This window comes from Eubalaena glacialis, unplaced genomic scaffold, assembly GCF_028564815.1.
Source record: "Eubalaena glacialis isolate mEubGla1 unplaced genomic scaffold, mEubGla1.1.hap2.+ XY scaffold_717, whole genome shotgun sequence".
Classification (NCBI taxonomy): Eukaryota; Metazoa; Chordata; class Mammalia; order Artiodactyla; family Balaenidae; genus Eubalaena; species Eubalaena glacialis.
This window is the reverse complement of record NW_026871614.1, coordinates 45001-62500: the sequence shown is the minus strand read 5'-3', so window position 1 is coordinate 62500 and position 17500 is coordinate 45001. Positions and strand designations below refer to the sequence as shown.

At 54.2% G+C, this 17500-nt stretch overlaps 1 protein-coding gene across 1 annotated transcript in view; it reads right to left on the bottom strand.

Moving 5' to 3' along the window:
• Window positions 1-13955: 13955 nt before the first annotated feature.
• The window catches only part of LOC133083813 (collagen alpha-1(I) chain-like), a 4207-nt gene continuing 662 nt past the window's right edge, over window positions 13956-17500 (bottom strand). Inside the window, exons 2-8 of the mRNA XM_061179810.1 lie at window positions 17303-17500; window positions 16053-17198; window positions 15907-15957; window positions 15580-15860; window positions 15319-15394; window positions 15143-15243; window positions 13956-15078 (exon numbers count right to left, since the gene is read on the bottom strand). The exon at window positions 17303-17500 is cut by the window's right edge and continues 375 nt beyond it. Of these exons, the coding sequence (XP_061035793.1) occupies window positions 13956-15078; window positions 15143-15243; window positions 15319-15394; window positions 15580-15860; window positions 15907-15957; window positions 16053-17198; window positions 17303-17500 (2976 nt within the window). The remainder of the gene's footprint in view (window positions 15079-15142; window positions 15244-15318; window positions 15395-15579; window positions 15861-15906; window positions 15958-16052; window positions 17199-17302) is intronic.

The window sequence follows — 17500 nt, the reverse complement described above, 5'->3', positions numbered from 1 at the left end:
GCTTCCTTACTTTCACTGAAGAAAAAAAAAAAAAAAAAAAAAGAAGACAGTGTCCAAGGACGAGGCATTCTAAACAAGGAACGTGTGTGGTCCAAGCTACCTGATGTCGCCATCGTCATGGTAGGAAGAGGACTTTTTTTGGGGGGTGGGTGGGGGGAGGGGGGAGGCAAAGTAGAAGGTATGGAGATAAGGTTTGGGGGAAGGAGAAAGATATTTTTGTCCTAAAGGTAGTCATTTCTCAATGGAAAAGAAAGAAAACAAGGGACAAGATAAAAATGGGCACAGACAATTGGAAAAGGTGTGTGAAGAAAAGTGTCTTTGGAAAGGAATTGGATCTGTGGTCAGGACTGGATAAGATGAGGGTGGATTCAAAGACAGAAATGAGTTTTCGTATCAACATGAAACCAGTGCAAACTTAGAATTTAGTTGTCTCTCTCTGTTAAAAGGACCAGGTTTGGGTTTAGGGTTTGGGTTTTTCTTCTATTGGTCTGCTCTGTCCATCATGAGAGATTAGATTAGATTAGGAAAGGTTTCTTCCTTTATCTTTAAGGAGAGAGAGAAAAAAAGAAAGAAAGAAAGAAAGAAAGAGAGAGAGAGAGACAGAGAGAGAGAGAGAGAGAAAGAAAGAGAGAGAGAGAGAGAGAGAGAGAGAGAGAGAGAGAGAGAGAGAGAGAGAGAGAAAGAAAGAAAGAAAGAAAGAAAGAAAGAAAGAAAGAAAGGAAGGAAGGAAGGAAGGAAGGAAGGAAGGAAGGAAGGAAGGAAGGAAGGAAGGAAGGAAGGAAGGAAGGAAGGAAGAAAGAAAAGCTTATGTCTTTGTCAAAGGTCATCACTTATTTTCTAGGTTGCCTTTATCAGGTCTTGGAGGACTCACATCAACTTAGTCCTCTCGATATTCAAAGAACCAGGTTTGGCTCAGAACTGAAGAAGCAGCTTCTCTCTCTGCCTAGCAAGTCTTTCCTTGGGCTGTTGATGACATGGCTAACGAAGCACTGTTTCACAGTGACCTATCTGATTAAGTGCTTTACAATCTTTTGGATATTTTGGACACGCTTGCCCAAAAATTGAAGGACAGATGAAGTCCTTTGGACTTCGAACGCACTTTGAGATAGGATCCAGGAGGAGAGGGCCCTCGAAATAGCTCAAAAATGTGTTCTCTCTCCTGAGAAACGAGAGAGATGAAACTGAGTAAGTTTCTTGGAGAGGTTCGATGACACGGGAAAGCGTTGTCGAAGAGGAAGGAACGACGTGAAGTCTTCTTTGGCTTGTGTCTGTACACCGACGTGTTCTAACTGTTCCAGAAATGGTGGGATCTTTCTTCCTGGAAGTCTTCTCTGCCCTGGCATAAAGGGTTGTCTGTCGTCATCAAAATGGAGGCTCACACGAAAGGGGCTGAACCCAGTATCAGGGAGATGTTCTAACCGACTTTCACGCCAAGGCAGCAACAACAGCCTGTGGAAAGATGGTGGGGGTGGCGGGGCACACGTGGATCAAGTCCATTCTGTCCTTTCAACAGCCGGTCGGGGCTATGGCAGACGGGAGACGGTGGCCCAGCCGGTTGCTCCCTGGCCAACCTCCCCCCTCCCCCACACCTTGCATTCCTTCACCCGCCCATGGTGCCTCGAAGATGACTCCAATTGTAAATAGACATTGGCAGGAAGATTTCTACAGTCTACCGGCAACGTCTGACCTGTCATGCTTGTAACCCTGGGGGGAAAAAATTATTTTTCTCTCTGGAAAGAAAACCTCCTCTCTCTGGACCCTCTGAACCCCAGCCACTGGACTTCATTCCACTGCCACTTAGTAGGGGTCATCCAAACATTCTTGTGACCGTAGGTATGTTTTCCGTGTGGGTTGAAGTCTTCCCTCGCTGCAAGCCTGATGTCCTCACCGTGGCACAGAGACTGTTAAAAAAACAAAATGTGTTTGCCACTTGGGGTCTACCTTCCACAGCCTCCCGTGTGATCAGATCAAGGCACCCGCTTCTCTGGGCAAATCCTACAATCCTTCACAAAAGCTCTTGTAAACTTTTTGGAACCGTCACTCGTCCAGTCACGCTCAATCATCAGGCAAGGTCGGCAGAACCGATGGAAAAACTGGACTCCAAGAAGAACAAGAATGACTTACGTGGGGTTGAATGAACTGATGAATAGGATGATAATGTGTATGACTACTTGTGTAAAATAGGACTGCTTGGGGAAGCGGGGGATAACTTAGGAGGTTGGGATGAACATGTACACATTACTGTACATAAAATAGGTAATCAACAAACACCTCCTACTATATGGCACAGGAAACTCTACTCAATACTTTGTAATAACCTATGAGAGAAAAGAATCTGAAAAAGAATATCTATATAAAATATTTTGAGAGAGAGAGAGAGAGAGAGAGAGAGAGAGAGAGAGAGAGAGAGAGAGAGAGAGATTAGGACTGACTGTTAAATCTTTCGTTTCCCAGATACAAGGAAAAACAAAAACAAACAAACAAAACCCAATTTTCTTTTTTTATTTTTAAAGGTGGACATCCATTTGGTAACTTATACCTCTGTCAGCAGGATCGAATCACTGATCTTTTTCTCCCTACTTTCCTTAATTCAGAAACTCTCAGTGAGGCTTCTTATTTCCTTGGCAATAGAGTTATTTGCATATGTTACTTGGAGGCCAAAATTATGTTTCCATAAAACGGGGATACACACTTGTGGATATGAAATTCTGGGGCTACTCATTTCCCTTAGGGTGTTGCTCTTAACCTGAAAACTGGACTGCATCCCGAAGTTCTTTGAGTTCCCTCCAATATCTGGCTACGACTCTCTCCATGAACGTTTGCCATTTTCTCCCACCCTTTTGACTTGGCATCACTGAGAACTAAAACGGCCCTTTGCCTGAAGCCCTGCAAACGGAAGCTAGAGAACTTGACGAAAACCTTAGAGAAACGGCCACAACGGCTCCTATGGAAACAATCCTCATGCCTGTTTCTGTGAGAGCCACTCCGCCGCTCCGAAATTTGCACCAAACACCCGACGACATCATCAGAGGTATTTCAAACTTCTAAAATTGCTTCGACCCTGACATCTAGAAATCTCCTTGACTCACACACACACACACACACACACACACACACACACACACACACACGCGCGCGCGCGCGCGCGCGCCACCAGCTCAGCTTTAATATGTTCCAAGGAACTTTCAGAGGAGGGAACTGTTGGGCTCCAGAGTAGGCCGCCCCAAAATGTGCCTCCATGCTCTATTGATTATTTTGAATTCAAGTGACTTAAAAACCGGCCAGCACAAGAGGGACACACTGGCCCTCCTTTCTGTCCTCCTGCGGAGGAAGATCTCAAGTGAAGACATCTGCTTCCACGCATGTCCATGATTCTCAAATGGTGTAGTGGGGTTTCCTAGGTTAGGAAAAGGAGGGGACTCCTTTTGCCTGGAAAAAAGGCCTGTTTCTCACACATCCTCCTCCCATCCCTTCCTCTCTCCCTCCTTCCCTCCCTGCAGTTTGGAGGGGGCAGCCTAAGGGTGGGGGAAATTGGGGAAAGAAAAAAGAAAAAGCCATTCATTAAAGAGAAGCCCGAGGCAAAGTCAAAGGCTCCGACTTGACCGGAGAGCTTTCTGCATTTGAATGGAGCGATTGAACGAGGCCCTGCCGAATGAATCGTCCGGAACCTCCCCTCCCCCGCTCCTGGCAAAGGTCAGTCCAGGGGACTTAGGAAGGAGCGCTGGAGAAGGAACGGGGGTGGGGGTGGGGGTGGGGGCGGGAACAACAGACAATAGCCGCTGCCTGCCTGCCCGCCCGCCCGCCGGGCTGAGGCCTGAGGGCTGAGGGCCACGCTGGCTCCTGCAACACAATCCCTTCCAGGAAACTGCTGTGGTGACTATTTGGCAGTGAATGATCAAATCTGAACTCTCTTGGCCTATTTCTGCAAAAGGCCCGAGACTCAGCTACGACAGATTCTCTGGATTTCTTGGCACGTGGACTGACCCGCACCCTCCCATCCTGTCAGATCCTCCTTTGTACACACGCCTCCACTGGAAGGGTTCTTTGGCCTCGTCCAGAAAACGAACAAGCAAGAACAAACACACAAACAGACTGAAATGATGTGTTGGTATTTGTTGGAAAGAAACATGCTCCTCTCACACACCTGAGGGCAGGAAGCGAAGGCAGGTTCTCAGCAGGAGGGGGACGGGGAACCTGAACCGAGGTCGGTCAGAGGTCCCCCCCCCCCTTTCTCTCCCAGGTCACGTGGGCCTCCCTTCCCCGCCTCTCTCTGCGCCCCCCTGCCCTGGTTCTGATATTTCACTTGGGAAACTTCTCTGGGCCTGCCGAGATGCCAGCTTGCTGTCCTGCTGCTTCATGTCCATCTCTACCAGCCGTGCCCAAAAGGCACGTGAAATCATGGACAGCAAACAGCGCCCCCAGAGCTGTGTGTGTGTGTGTGTGTGTGTGTGTGTGTGTGTGTGTGTGTGTGTGTGTGTGCGCGCGCGCCAATTTTCCAGGAAGCGGTGAGGGAGCAAAGGGAGGGCTGGGTGAAGGAATCCTGGGTGCCTGTCATCGCACACCCCGCAGAGCACCATTTATTTCCATCTCCATGTCTGAAAGACACTTAGTCCTCATTTCAGCAACTTGATGGTGATTCCCCTTCTAAATACATGACAAAACCTATGAAGTACTGGACTCATTGAATCTGTAACTGCTAACAGGGCCCAAGGAGTTTTCAATCAATGGCAGGAAAAGAAATGATCCTGAACATAAAACTGCCAAGAATTCCTATAGATGGAGTTATCATGGACCGACTTCTGGTGATACGTGCCATGGGGGCTCCCATTTGACAAACTGGAATGGGATAGGTAGACCCAGTCATCCCATGTTTTACCTCAAGCTGGAGAAGCAGAGAATATCATCTAAAAGCCTACCTTCATGGTGTCTCAGTGCTCAGGGCTCTTCCTTCTCAGGGATCTTGTGTTCTGTAGGGATAATTCACGTGCTGGGGCAGGGCAGTAGGTTCCCAATATCAGCTTGTGAAATGGATTAAATGATGTCTTCCTTTTAAAAAGATAAAGATTATTTGGAAAAGTTATTAATAGTGAACACATGATGTTATCCTCTCTGATCTATAAACTAGAGTTGACCGTTGAACAACCAACATGGAGGGTTACGCGTGCCGACCCCACGCACTGTGAAAATCCATGGATGACTTCACAGTCAGGGCCCTGGATCTGCGCTTCCACCTCCGGGGACTCAGCAACCACAGATCCTGCAGTGCCATAGTGCACATCTATGGAAAACATCCACCTGTGAGTCACACACACACGCACACACGCACACGCACAGGTTTCAACTTTGTTGTGTTTATTCTCGTGGCCACTCACCCTTGACATGTGTGTGCATACCTATTTGAACAGTAATGTAACAGGTAACCCCCATCACTTGTGTTCTACTTTTTTACTGACCATTGAAACTTAGTTCCTGATTGACCCTAGGGTTTGTAATTATGTTTACAACTTCATAAAAATAGAAAGTCCCTCACTGATCGACAGGGACTGTATGAAAGGAAAATTGACGCATTCTGACTCAGGGCCACATTTCCTGGTTTTGAAAGACACACACCCACTCGGTAGTGCTTACATATGTCCAAGTACTGATCCACTGAAGTGGGGTTGCTTTTTTTTCTTGGTACCAAACTTTGCATTCTCAAAATACTTCGCCATCTACCTATTTATGCTGTAGATTTGTAGTAATAGACAATTTCCAAACGTCTGAACCTTGTCTCAATCGTGGGGCTCACACATTCTTTATAGAGTCGTATATTCCCAGCATTCATTTCTTGATGTGAACTAGGTGAGGAATTTGACATTGTGACGTTAGAATTGGCATCTCCTTGGTGTGAGGACACCAAGGGATAAGGGACCACTGAAGAATGTCCTTCCTTCACCATGCTGAGACTATTTTATTCAGTGTGAATCCTCTCATGTCCTACAAGTGCTGGCTCCATGGCGAATGGGATTCTCCCATGCATTGCATCGGATTTCTTCTACAGCAGTGATTATCTGCTCTGGCCCAAGACGACGGCCGACTCTCCTCCTAGTAAAGCTTGTGCTGCCTTCCCTACCGCGTCAGGGATGCATCCCACTCTGAGTTGTCTGTGTGTGCTGAGGCTGGAGCGCCAACTGAAGGTTCTTCCACCGTGGTTCCAGGCTTAGGGTTTCTCCCCACATGATTTTCCTCGTCTTAAAGAGGGTAATTTCTGGCTGAAGGCTCTACCTCACTGATCTCAGACACAGGGTTTCTGCTGTGTGTGACTTCTCTGGTGTTTATAAGGACGAGTGCACTGGGTAATGTCTTACAAGATGTGTCAGGAAAACTACTTTCTCAGGGGAATCTGCGGTGGGCATTACCTGCTCTTCTCCCCTAGTGACCAGGCTTCTCTCCACACTGACTCGAATGAGCCTGGAGCCCACCTGGATTCAGGACTCTGGGAAATCCTCTTGCATCCTCCTCATCTCTCCTCCTGCTCCAGCTGTGAAAGCACATCGGATTGGTGCAGCCGATAAGTTGTTTCGTGGGAAACGTGGACGTGGATTTGGAGCCCTGCGTTGGAACCTGCGTCTGGTCTTCAGGTTCACGTCAGGAGGAGGAGCGAGGCGAACGAACGTTAAAGAGCAGCACGGGGAAGGGCGTCCTGAGCACGGGGAAGTACTGCCAGCCCTTCCCCAGAGCAGGAGCGACGCTGACTTTGGGCTCAGGTATTCAGGAACTGTCTGCTGATGCGCAGGCCCCAGACCAGAAACAGACTGTGAAATCCTTTGTTTTTCTAACAAGGGTGAATCCATTGTTCCATAGTGGATCGAACATTATTTTCAAAAAAAATATTCAATAACATCAGCTCCCTCGGAACGCCAACCACCCCCCACCCCACCCCCAACCCCACCCCCCAACCCCACCCCCCATCCCCATGAACTCTCTTTTAAAGGGAAAATGTCTGCTATGATGACGACTGTTGTGCCAAACTCTGCCACGGTTTCAAGAGCAGAGGAGCTGGTTAGGAACTACCTAACACGTTGATCCATCCACTGGATGCAGGCGTGCCATGAGGTGAGTGTCCTGCACTGTTCTGAGTGTTAGATATGGAGCAGAAAGGAAGACGTGTGATTGTGGCCAGAAATTGTCCATCCTGGTGGGATCCTGAAAAAAAAATTAAAAAGAAAGAAAGAAAGAAGCACAGCCCCTTCAGGCAGATGCGGATGCTCTATAAGTGTATAGGCATCGGCGTGGTGGGGGGCAGAATGCGCAAAGCTCCTCTGGGTAATCTTTTATCAAATAAATGGCTGTGGACAGACTCACCCATGGACACCAGATAACTGAGGTCCTCCAGCAGCACAGCTCTAGACAGCTTCCCCTGGAATTTGCTCATCAGGGCGCACTCTTCCTGGGTGAAGGTCGCACACACCCTTGAGACTCACTGATATTTAAAGACATGGTGGATATTCTGGCTTGGCCTGCGCCATCCCCACAATGTCCAAAGGTGACGGTCGAGATGACAAAACTGGAGAAAGACAGGTGTGTCTATCGCAAGCTCAGACACTGTTTGAGGTGCAGTTGACTATTCCCCTGGGTTGACCTGGCACGTGCCTTTCAGATGTATCACGGAGATACGCACACTCCTGGCTGAGGGTGACCTCATCGCAAGGGGATATGACATGAGGGGTGTTGAGCAATAACCCGTACCTTACACACACACACACACACACACACACACACACACACACACACACACACACACACACAAGAGGCTCGCGGGAGTAAAAGATTAACTTTACCTCTGTTGACACCCACGACTGTACCTAGTTGTCACAAGACAAGAAGCTCCACTGTACATTTAACCCTTATCTGTTCCTGTGCTTTCGTGCAGAAAATCCTCATGCGCTTCTTTCCCCTCGTGGAAGCACTTGCTATTATTCCCCATAGGTAGCCACCGTGGATGGAACCAGCTGCTGCTGATCCAAGAATTTGGAGGATTTCTGGAAATGATCAGTGATCCCGAGACAGACTCTCCCTTCCGTGATCAAAGCGACTCGGGGAGCTGTCTCTCCCCCACCCCCCCATCCCCATCCCCACCCCCCACCCCCACCCCGCACACCGCCTTCTCCCTTGTGTACAGGCTATGTCTTTTAATTAAAAAGTGTTGCTTTGTTAGCCTTAGAGTCTTGTGGAAGCGATCTTCATTTCTATGGTACTGCTGTGCAAGAATCTGGAAAGGGCCCGGTAACGGGTATGTCTGTAGCTCCCTCCTAGAGCTGGCCTGTGTCTACGTACGGATCCGAGTGCCACGATTAACTTGCGAAAGAGCTCTCTTGAACTGGCTTAGAAGGAAGCACTCCCGAATTCAGTCTACTAGAAAGGGACCCGAAGGTTTTTGCAAGTTCACGTGACCTAGGATGAACCCTTCAGCCGAAAATAACCAAGGTCAAGGGATGGGTTTTATGAAACTAGGCAGGTCTTTAGCGTGATCAGCAATCGAGGTCAACCTTTTCTTCTATCTACGTCGACCCCGAATCCAATAAGTTCACGGGAGTGAACCAAATTCGTCAGCAAGAAAAGGAACTTGGGGGTGATGGCTGACATCGTCTAAAGTCTCAGGAAATGTTCACGGGTCCTCTCATCGTCATGGGATTTAGAACAAGTGATTTCGATAGCTCTAGGTGGAGGAACTCCTTAAGAAAGGCTATGTTTTGTGGTATGTATGTCTACTTAAAAACGGTTTCTCCCAGACCTTTGGGGTCACTTTAGAAACTTTAGAGTTGGCATAAGTGGAATGATGGGGAATTCGTGGAACGTCTAGATCATTTCCAAAGATAACCTATGGAAACGTTCATGGCTCAACAAGTCTCAGTGGACCTACTTCTGTCTCCTTATTACAGAAAGAACTGTAAAACTAAAACTAACTGTAAAACGAAAGATGTTTCGATGTATGACTCCACACCTCTGGCATCACTTTGGGGGAAAAAAATTTTGAAAAAGTGACGCTGTGTGAAAATGTATGCTTCTAGACATGATGGAATGGGATCATCCATTTGCCGGTGCAGAAACACTGGTGTCACGGACCCCGTTCACCATGGCTTCCTAGTTCCTGTTCATGACCGATTCAGGTTTCTAAGGGTTCTGAATTCTGATTGTCTTTTTCTTGTTTTCTTCTCCATTCTTGTCTCAAAGAACTTTACGTTCCAAAAACATTTTTTACCTACCAAATCACAGATTGTCCGTTTGTTACAAAAACTTTTAGGTTGAGAGATTTTCTCTCTCTCTCTCTCTCTCTTTCTTTCTTTCTTTCTTTCTTTCTTTCTTTCCTCTCTCTCTCTCTCTCTCTCTCTCTCTCTCTCTCTCTCTCTCTCTCGCTCTCTCTCTCTCGCTCTCTCTCTCTCTCTCTGTCTCTCTCTCTCTCTCTCCCCCCCTCTCTTTCTTTCTTTCTTCCCCCAAGTCTGTGTGTTGTGTTTCTTTCACTTTGTTCTGTTCCTAGGTACTAGGGATTTCTTTTTAATTCCATTAGCTTAAATAAGGGGCTTTGCATTTTTTGGCGAAAGCACCAGAAATGTATTTTCTCATTAAGTGTCGGAATGTTGTTCGCCGGTGATGCGGCTCTCCTTCTGCCAGATGACTGACGATTGGATGGAGAAAAAAAGTACACATGAGTATGTTCACGGACACTTACTGACGTTTCAGAGGACCTTAAATTAAAAACAGAGACCCTGGGCTTCCCTGGTGGCGCAGTGGTTGAGAATCTGCCTGCTAATGCAGGGGACACGGGTTCGGGCCCTGGTCTGGGAAGATCCCACATGTCGCGGAGCAACTAGGCCCGTGAGCCACAATTACTGAGCCTGCGCGTCTGGAGCCTGTGCTCCGCAACAAGAGACGCCGCGATAGTGAAGAGGCCCGCGTACCGCGATGAAGAGCGGCCCCCGCTTGCCGCAACTGGAGAAGGCCCTTGCACAGAAACGAAGACCCAACACAGCCAAGAATAAAATTTTTTTTAAAATTTAAAAAAGATTAAAAAAAAAACAAAAAAAAACCAGAGACCCCCTAGCCTCCCCCCTCCCCGCCCTGTAAAATTCATCTGAAGTGGAGAAAAAACCTTGCTCAAAATCCTTTTCCTTTTCGTTCGATCCACATGGTGCATGGATTTCCTAGCAGAAACTTAAGCGAGGTGCATGTTCATCATTCAGCAGATTTCTAATTTTCTAGTTCTAAGGAAAGCTACTAAAACGAATGAGGATAACACCTTCCCGTGCAATCCTTAGGGAAAGCTCCCACCAAATTTAATGAAAGGAAACTTGGTTTGGAAACAAACGAGTCTTCATTTGGCGACCTTTGGTAGAAATGAGGGGAGGGAGGGAGGGAGGGAGAGAGAGAGAGAGAGAGAGAGAGAGAGAGAGAGAGAGAGAGAGGGAGAGGGAGAGGGAGAGGGAGAGGGAGAGGGAGAGGGAGAGGGAGAGGGAGAGGGAGAGGGAGAGGGAGGGAGGTGTCTCACTTTCCATGGTTCCAGTGTGCACACATTTCAATGACTAGGTGAAATCGCACCAAGAGCCTAACTACGTGTTTCGAATGTCAATTTCCACAATTGATGAACGGTAGCTGCGTGAAGTCCAAACTTTGCTGCTGCCTGTTCAGTCTGCAATGACTCCACAAATAACAAGCGTGCGTGCCCCGTGTCCAGTGACCGATCCTCTTTCAGAGCCTGTCGGTGATTGCCTGGTGTGTATGTGTCTGTTTTCCGGGTCACACGTAGTGTGTCGTTGTGTTGCCCCCAGCCCCGGTCTCCCCCGTCCGTGGAAAATAAAAAGAAAGAATTGCCCGAGAACGACGAAAGTGCGGCTAAGAAACCCAAAATGATGACACTGGAAGTCCACTTGGATGGGGTTAGGAGACACCTGAGCATGCCTAGGGCAACACTGCCACCGTGTGAGAGACCAGCGCAAGGAGAGCTGAAGAATACAAAGAAGAAAAAGGAGGAGAGGGGGAGGGGGGAGGGGGGGAGGACAGGCTGAAGATGTCTCCAGGCGATGACGTTGGTGAAAACGTTCCCATTCAGAAAAGCACTTCGAGAGATAGTTCTGGACCCAGAGAGCACAAAGGGTTGTCGTGTTGGAGGCTGATCTTCAGTTAGGGGAATAACAAACAAACAAACAAACAATAGGACTGCTTATCCAGATGTAGAAAAGATACCACGCCAAGAAGGCAAGCACTGTTGAAAACTGCTGTTCCTAGGATTTTACAAAATGAATCAGTTGCTTTCGTGTCGATGCTTTCCATGACAGTCTACTAAATAAATCGTAGTTTGGCTCTTTTTATATTCTCTACCTTTTAAATGGTGAGTGAGTAAGAGAGTTTTTAAATGTTTTGATACGGTTTTTTTTTTTTTTTTTTTTCTTTTGATACGATTTTTGAATGTCGTGGGACAACGGTATTTTTCCCCCGTGGATGAACAAGATTGCTTTTTTGAGCTTCAGCTTTCAGGGTCATTTTAGGGTCCTGAACTGCCCTGCCAAGTGAGCCCTGTGTGTCGTTGTGTCCCTTTAGAAGGGTTGGTGCTTGATGACGTCATGATATCGAAATCTTGATTGTTGACTTACAAAACCACTGTTGGGAGTTTGTTTGTTGTCTTAATCTCCCTTACCTATTGCACTCACGTGACTGTCCACTCTTTGTCTCTCTCTCTCTCTCTCTCTCTCTCTCTCTCTCTCTCTCTCTCTCTCTCTCTCTCTCTCTCTCTCTCCTCATAGATATAGACGTACGGACACAGAGAGCGCTAACAGTGTGTCCGTACCTATCGCTACATAGGTATAGGTGTTGATACAGATAGACATGTACATGTCTTCTTTACCCCCTCCGTGGGCACTTAGTGGAGTTACTGGGTCGCATGGTAGTTTTGTGTGCAGTGTTTTGAGGGACTTCCGTACTGTTTTCCATACTGCTGTCTTTTGTCGGAGAGCCATTCTGTCACCCGCCAGGTGACATCTCTGAGTCCTCCAGCATGCCACGGTGGTGGTGGTCTCTCTCAGCTTGAAAAATACGTGTTCGATCAGGAGCCACTTTTTCTGCCTTTACGAACTTGCTGTCGCAACTCCAGATCCTGGGCCTGTCCGAATATCTTTGTCAAGAGAAATGCGTGCGCTTTTTTTTGTTCCCCATTTATTTTTCTTAACTAAAAAATGTTTTGTGTTTTATTTTTGTTTGTTTTGTTGTTGTGTTTTTGTTTTGTTTAGTTTTTTTACTAAAAACAGTTGTTTTCTTTCCTTTCTTTTTTTTTTTTTTTTTTTCTTTTCCTAATGAAAATGTTCTGTTCGGGCCTCCTCCTGCCCACTTTTCTCACTGGGTTGCTTGTTTTCTGGAGGCTGAATTGTGTGAGGCCTTGGTCTGTTTTGGATAGGCTCCCCTTACGGGATATGCTTGGGCTTGTCCTAGGCCTTTATATGTCCATGTATACGTATGCCACAAGCGTATGTAATATGCGTACGTATATTATACGTGCATGCTTTTTCCTTTGTTTTAAAGGCCAGAGTAGTTCTACAGCTCGACTTCTTTGCTGGTATGGTTTGGTGTGGTCTTGGTGGGACTACAGTTCGTTGTCGATACTTACCGCACTCCACACACACACACCCCCCACCCCCCCACACACGCACACGCACACGCACACGCTCGCACTCAGAGTGTTGCATTGTGTAGATGTACCGGAACTCAGTTTCTTCAGTGGATGGCTATGGACTCCACCCTCTCCCCCTCCCCCCCCCCCCGCCCGCATTCCCCCAACCCCCGCCTGCCTCACCCCCCCCACCCCCGCCCGTGATTGTGGTCAGTCCATTTTGAAATCCATGTTCTCGTGACCGCAAGTGCATTTTTCCCCACCCACGCACCCGTGTGTTGTCTTTGGACTTTGTCGCCGTCTAGGCACAGATAGATGTTTGTTTCCACTTGTATGGGGTCAGAGTGTATCCTTCCTTTCCTTTCTAGCTTCTGGGCTTTGCGTGTCTGCTTCCGAAAGACCTCCTCCGTTCGAGAAAGGAGAAAGGATGAATTCCTGCGTTGTTCTCTGAGCGCTGGCCTGGTTTCGGTTTGCCAGTCCCCGCCTTCCCTCCCTCCCTCCCTCCCTCCCTCCCTCCCTCCCTCCCTCCCTCCCTCCGTCCGGGCAGCCGGGGATCTTGCTCGTGCCCCTCTGCGCAGCCCGTGCCAGCCTCCCCGGGCACCGCCGGCGTCTCCGTGGGATTTCCCCCCGCCCAGGAATCGCGTGGGGAGCGCGTCTCCTTCGAGGCAGCCTCCCGGCGACATCTTCCCAGCTTCCCCCGCCCCCCCCACCACCCCCCCCAACCCCGTCTGCTGCCGGGGTCGCGCCGTGTCGTGCCGACCCGGGAGCTAGCTCCGAGACGGACGCCTCGGGGCCGCGCCAGACGCCCGCCGCCTCGCCCCGGGCTGAGCTCGGGCGTTTGGGCGGCCCGGCGGCGCTGCAGCGTCCTCGGTGGCCGGCCGGCGACCGGGATCCGGCCCGGGGACGTTGGAGCCGGTTGTCGGGAGCCACCTGGCGGCCGCTTTTATATTGTCCCTTGTCTCTGGAGCTTCGGCGACCTTCGTGAGGGCTGTGACTCGGCCGCCGGGCCCGAGGCAGAGTTCCGGGAGCCAGGCGACGCTGGTGGTGACTGTCCCGGTGGCGCCCAGGCGTGGGCGCCTCCTGCTGTCGCTTGAGATTGGGCGTGCAGGTCTGTGAGGGTGTGACCGTCGCCGCGCTCTCGAGCCGGCTTGAGGGATCGCCTGGCCTGGTCGACCAGCATCCGCCCGCGCCCCTCCGGCCGCGGGGACCGACCCGGCCCATCCGACCCGACCTGGGCCGGGCCGCCGCGGTGGGAAGGGAGAGGGCCTTCCGCGCCCTCCGGAGCGCCTGTGGATTGGCCGTCGGGCCTTCTCCTGGCTCACCCTTTGGAGCGTTCGTTCCCCGACCCCCTCCCCACCCCCTCCCTCCCCGGTCCCCACAGCGCCCCGCTCCGGAGGTGGGGACCGGCCCGGGCCCGTGCGTTTAGGCCGGTGGAGGGCGCGACGGGCTCGGTGGCGGGCGCGCGTGGGTCCCGGTGGTCGGATTCTTTCTGACCGATGTTTTTCCGAGTCGGACTCCAGAGGTGGGGACCGGCCTGGGCCGCGAGGGGGTGACCCGGAGAGACCGGCACGGGCCCGGGTGCGGTCCCTCGTGCGCTCCGGTCGTCTGGGAGGCGCCTCCCTGGGAAAATGTGTTCAAGTCCCCCTGGGTCCGGGGACGTGGACGGACCGGGCCCTGCTCGCGCGGGTGGCCGGGGAGGGAGCACCCGGCCCTTCAGCGTGCCCACGTGGGTCCCGGTCGGCGGACGCGACTTTTTCTCACCCTGCCCCGCCCCCTCCTCCACCGCGAGTCCCGGCCGGGGGGGGTGGGGGTGGGGTGGGGACCGGCCAGAGCCGTACTGGGTGGCCCGGATAGGGCGGCCTGGGCCCGGGCGCGGTCCCTCGTGGGGCCCGCTCGTCGGAGGCGGCCGAGTGGGATATTTCTTTTTCTTTAACCAAGTCCTCGCCCGCCCGGAGACTCGGAGGGACCGGTACCTGACCGCGCGGGCGAACCGGGGAGGGCGACCCCGGCCCGCTCGCTGCCTCTCCCACGTTGTCCCGCCCCTCCCGCCCCGCCCCACTTTGCCGCCACGCTCTTCGGGTCGACCAGATGGCCCCGAGAGAGCTCCGGGACTGGTGTGGATGGGGAAGTGTTGGGGACAGGTGGCGGGACCGAGGTCCCGGGGATCCCCCCTGCGATTCGTGGATGGGCCCCGCTGCCCGGCGCCGTGATTATTTTCGCCCGAAATGGGCCTTTTTTGCCACCAGATAGGTGCTGACACGGTCTTCCCTGGCGTCTGTCGCTGAGGACTTTGGGACTCCGGACGCGCGCAGGGCTCTGGGCTTGGGACCGCCGTCTGGCGCCCGAACCGGCCCTTGCCACTTGAGCCGCCCGCCTGGGCCTGCGCGCCGGCTCTCGTGTGTGCGCCCGGCTGACCCGGCCCGCGGTGCCGCCTCCGGTCTCTGGCTCACCCGAGGGCGGCGGGGCGAGGTGGCGCGTGGGTCTTCTACCCCGTGTGACTCCCACCCCCCGCCGCAGGCACCCGGTGGTGGCTGAGACGACCCCACCCCGCAGGCTCCGTGCCACGTGTCAGGCGTTCTCCTCACGGGGTCGTCGGCCACTGTTGCCTGAGGAAAAAAGAAAAGGAGGTGGGGGCGGCCGCCGGTGAGGCTGAAGCAGGCTCCTCGGCTGATGGTCCTCACCGTGCCCCTCCCCTTCGGGGCTTTCTGGCCCCTGGCTCGCTGGATTGACTGATCGATGTGGTGATGTCGCGCTCTCCTGGGCCGGGCCTAAGTCGCGCCAGACGAGGGACGGACGTTCCTGGCGAACGGGACCGCTCTTCTCGTTCTGTCCGCGGGCCCCTCGCCTCTCTTTTCACGCCCTCCCGGCCTGTCGAGGGGTGTGTGGAAGGCAGGGGTGGTGGTCTCCGGCCCTGACCCTCGGTCTCCCGCCCCCTGCCTCACGGCGTGGGCGGGGCCGTGGTCCTCGGACGCAGCAGACACTCTCGCTTCGCCTCCTTGGCGTGTGCCTCGCGAGCGGTCCTCCCCGCGTCGGTGGGGGGCCGTTCCGCCGCTGCGCTGCGCGCCCCTGCTGGCGCGTGAGCGTGCCTTGCTTGGCCGTCGGTGGTGCCCCTGGAGCGCTCCAGGTTGTCCCTCAGGTGCCCGAGGCCGAGTGGTGGTGTCGTTCCCTTTTTCCCAGCGTGCTCCTTGGGTCCCCACCGCGGTGGTGTGTCCCGAGTGGCTCTCTTGGGGGGGTCGAGACGGTAAGGGAGGCGTGCCTCTGTTCCCCACCTCGGTGGGGGCCGGGTGCCGCCTCGTCGCGGTCGTCCTCCCACGGGTGTGCTGTGGGGGGGGGATCGTGTTGGGCCGGGGGCGGCAGAGGTTGTGCCCCTGGCTGTGGCCGCGAGCGCTCCCGTGGGCCGTGTGCTTACCCATACCGCAGACCCCCCCACGCCCAGTCGTGGACTTGGTGGCTCGTGGCGCGCCTCCGTGGGCCCAAAGGGGAGACGATGGGTGGGGGATGATGCACCCTCGGTGAGAAAGCCTTCTCTAGCGATCCGAGAGGGAGCCTTGGGGTACCGGACCCCCCAGCCGCTGCCCCTCCCAAGCGTGCAGTGGCCATGGTGGCGACTGCCAGAGCACGTGGGCAGAGCCCCTCGCCTTCGCGGGAGGGCCTGCGCCGGCCCCGCGGTGGGGCCGTGCGCCGCTCTTTGCCTACCGCGGCCCGCGCCTCCCCCCTCTGAGTCGGGGGAGGGTCCCGCCAGGCCGGCGTCCGGCGCGGGGCCGCGCGTGCGCGTGTGCGTGCGCGTGCGGTGACCCCCGTGGTGAGCCCAAGGGGGCGGGGACGCCCGGACGTCCCGGCTCCCCAGTCCCGCAGCCACGAGGAGCCCGTCGCGCCTGCCCTCACCGCGAGTCGCAGCCGGCGGCGGTGTGTGGGCACGGTGCGGGTCGCCTCGCTCGGGAGCGTTTCCCTGGGGCGCGAGCCCCTGGGGGTCGGACTTGGATGAAGGCGGATCTGGCGAGGACGGATGGGTTGAGTTTGGGTGGACGGGTCCCTCCGTGGCACGCGGGGGAGACCGTCGCACGCGGGCCCTGGCGGCGGGACCGGGTCGTGGGGAGGCCCCAGGGTGGCTGGGGCCGGCCGGCGTCTCAGGCGTCGTGGGACCGCCCTCGTGTGTGTGGCGGTGGGACCCCGCGCTTGTTTTCCTGGTGGCCTGGTCGTGTCTCGGTCCTTCCTCTCCCTGGGCAGCGCCCCGCGCCTCTGCCCCGCGGCCCTCGCCCTGTGTGCGTGCCGCCCCCTCCCCGTCGCCGCCGGCCCTCCCCCGCCCCCACCCCCGCGTCCCCTTCTCCGTCTGGGACCGAGCCGTCCTCGCCCTCGTGAGGGTGTCGCCCCCCCGGCCGCCTCGGCCGGCGGCGTCCCCGGGTGGAGTGCTCACGGTTCCTGAGGCGGGGAGTCGGGCGCGGTGGAGGTGTGTGTGGGGTCCGCGGGGCGGCCGGTGTGCGCGCGGGAGAGTGTTCTCGCGGGCCGGCCGCGGCTCGTGGGTGTTTGGCGGTGGTGGTCGCGAGCCCCGCGAGGGGGGCCACTGGGGGGCCCGAGGAGGCCAGTCGGCGTCCTGGGTGCCGCGGGACCGCCCCTGCGCTGGAGGCCTCTGGCGGTGAGACCCCGTGTCGTACCCTGGCGGCCGACTCGCGTCCGGGCCCTTAGGACGGCCCCCGGGCCCCCTCGCGGCGGCGCGCGGCCGCCCCCTCCCGCCACGGCTTCTGTGACGTCGTCGTCGTTGCGTCTGCGCGACGGTGGCCGAGCCAGCCGCGCCTCGTCGGCCCTCTCTCCCGTCCGTCCACCCGCCTGGTCTGCCGCGTCTGCCGACCCCCGGGCCGTGTCCCG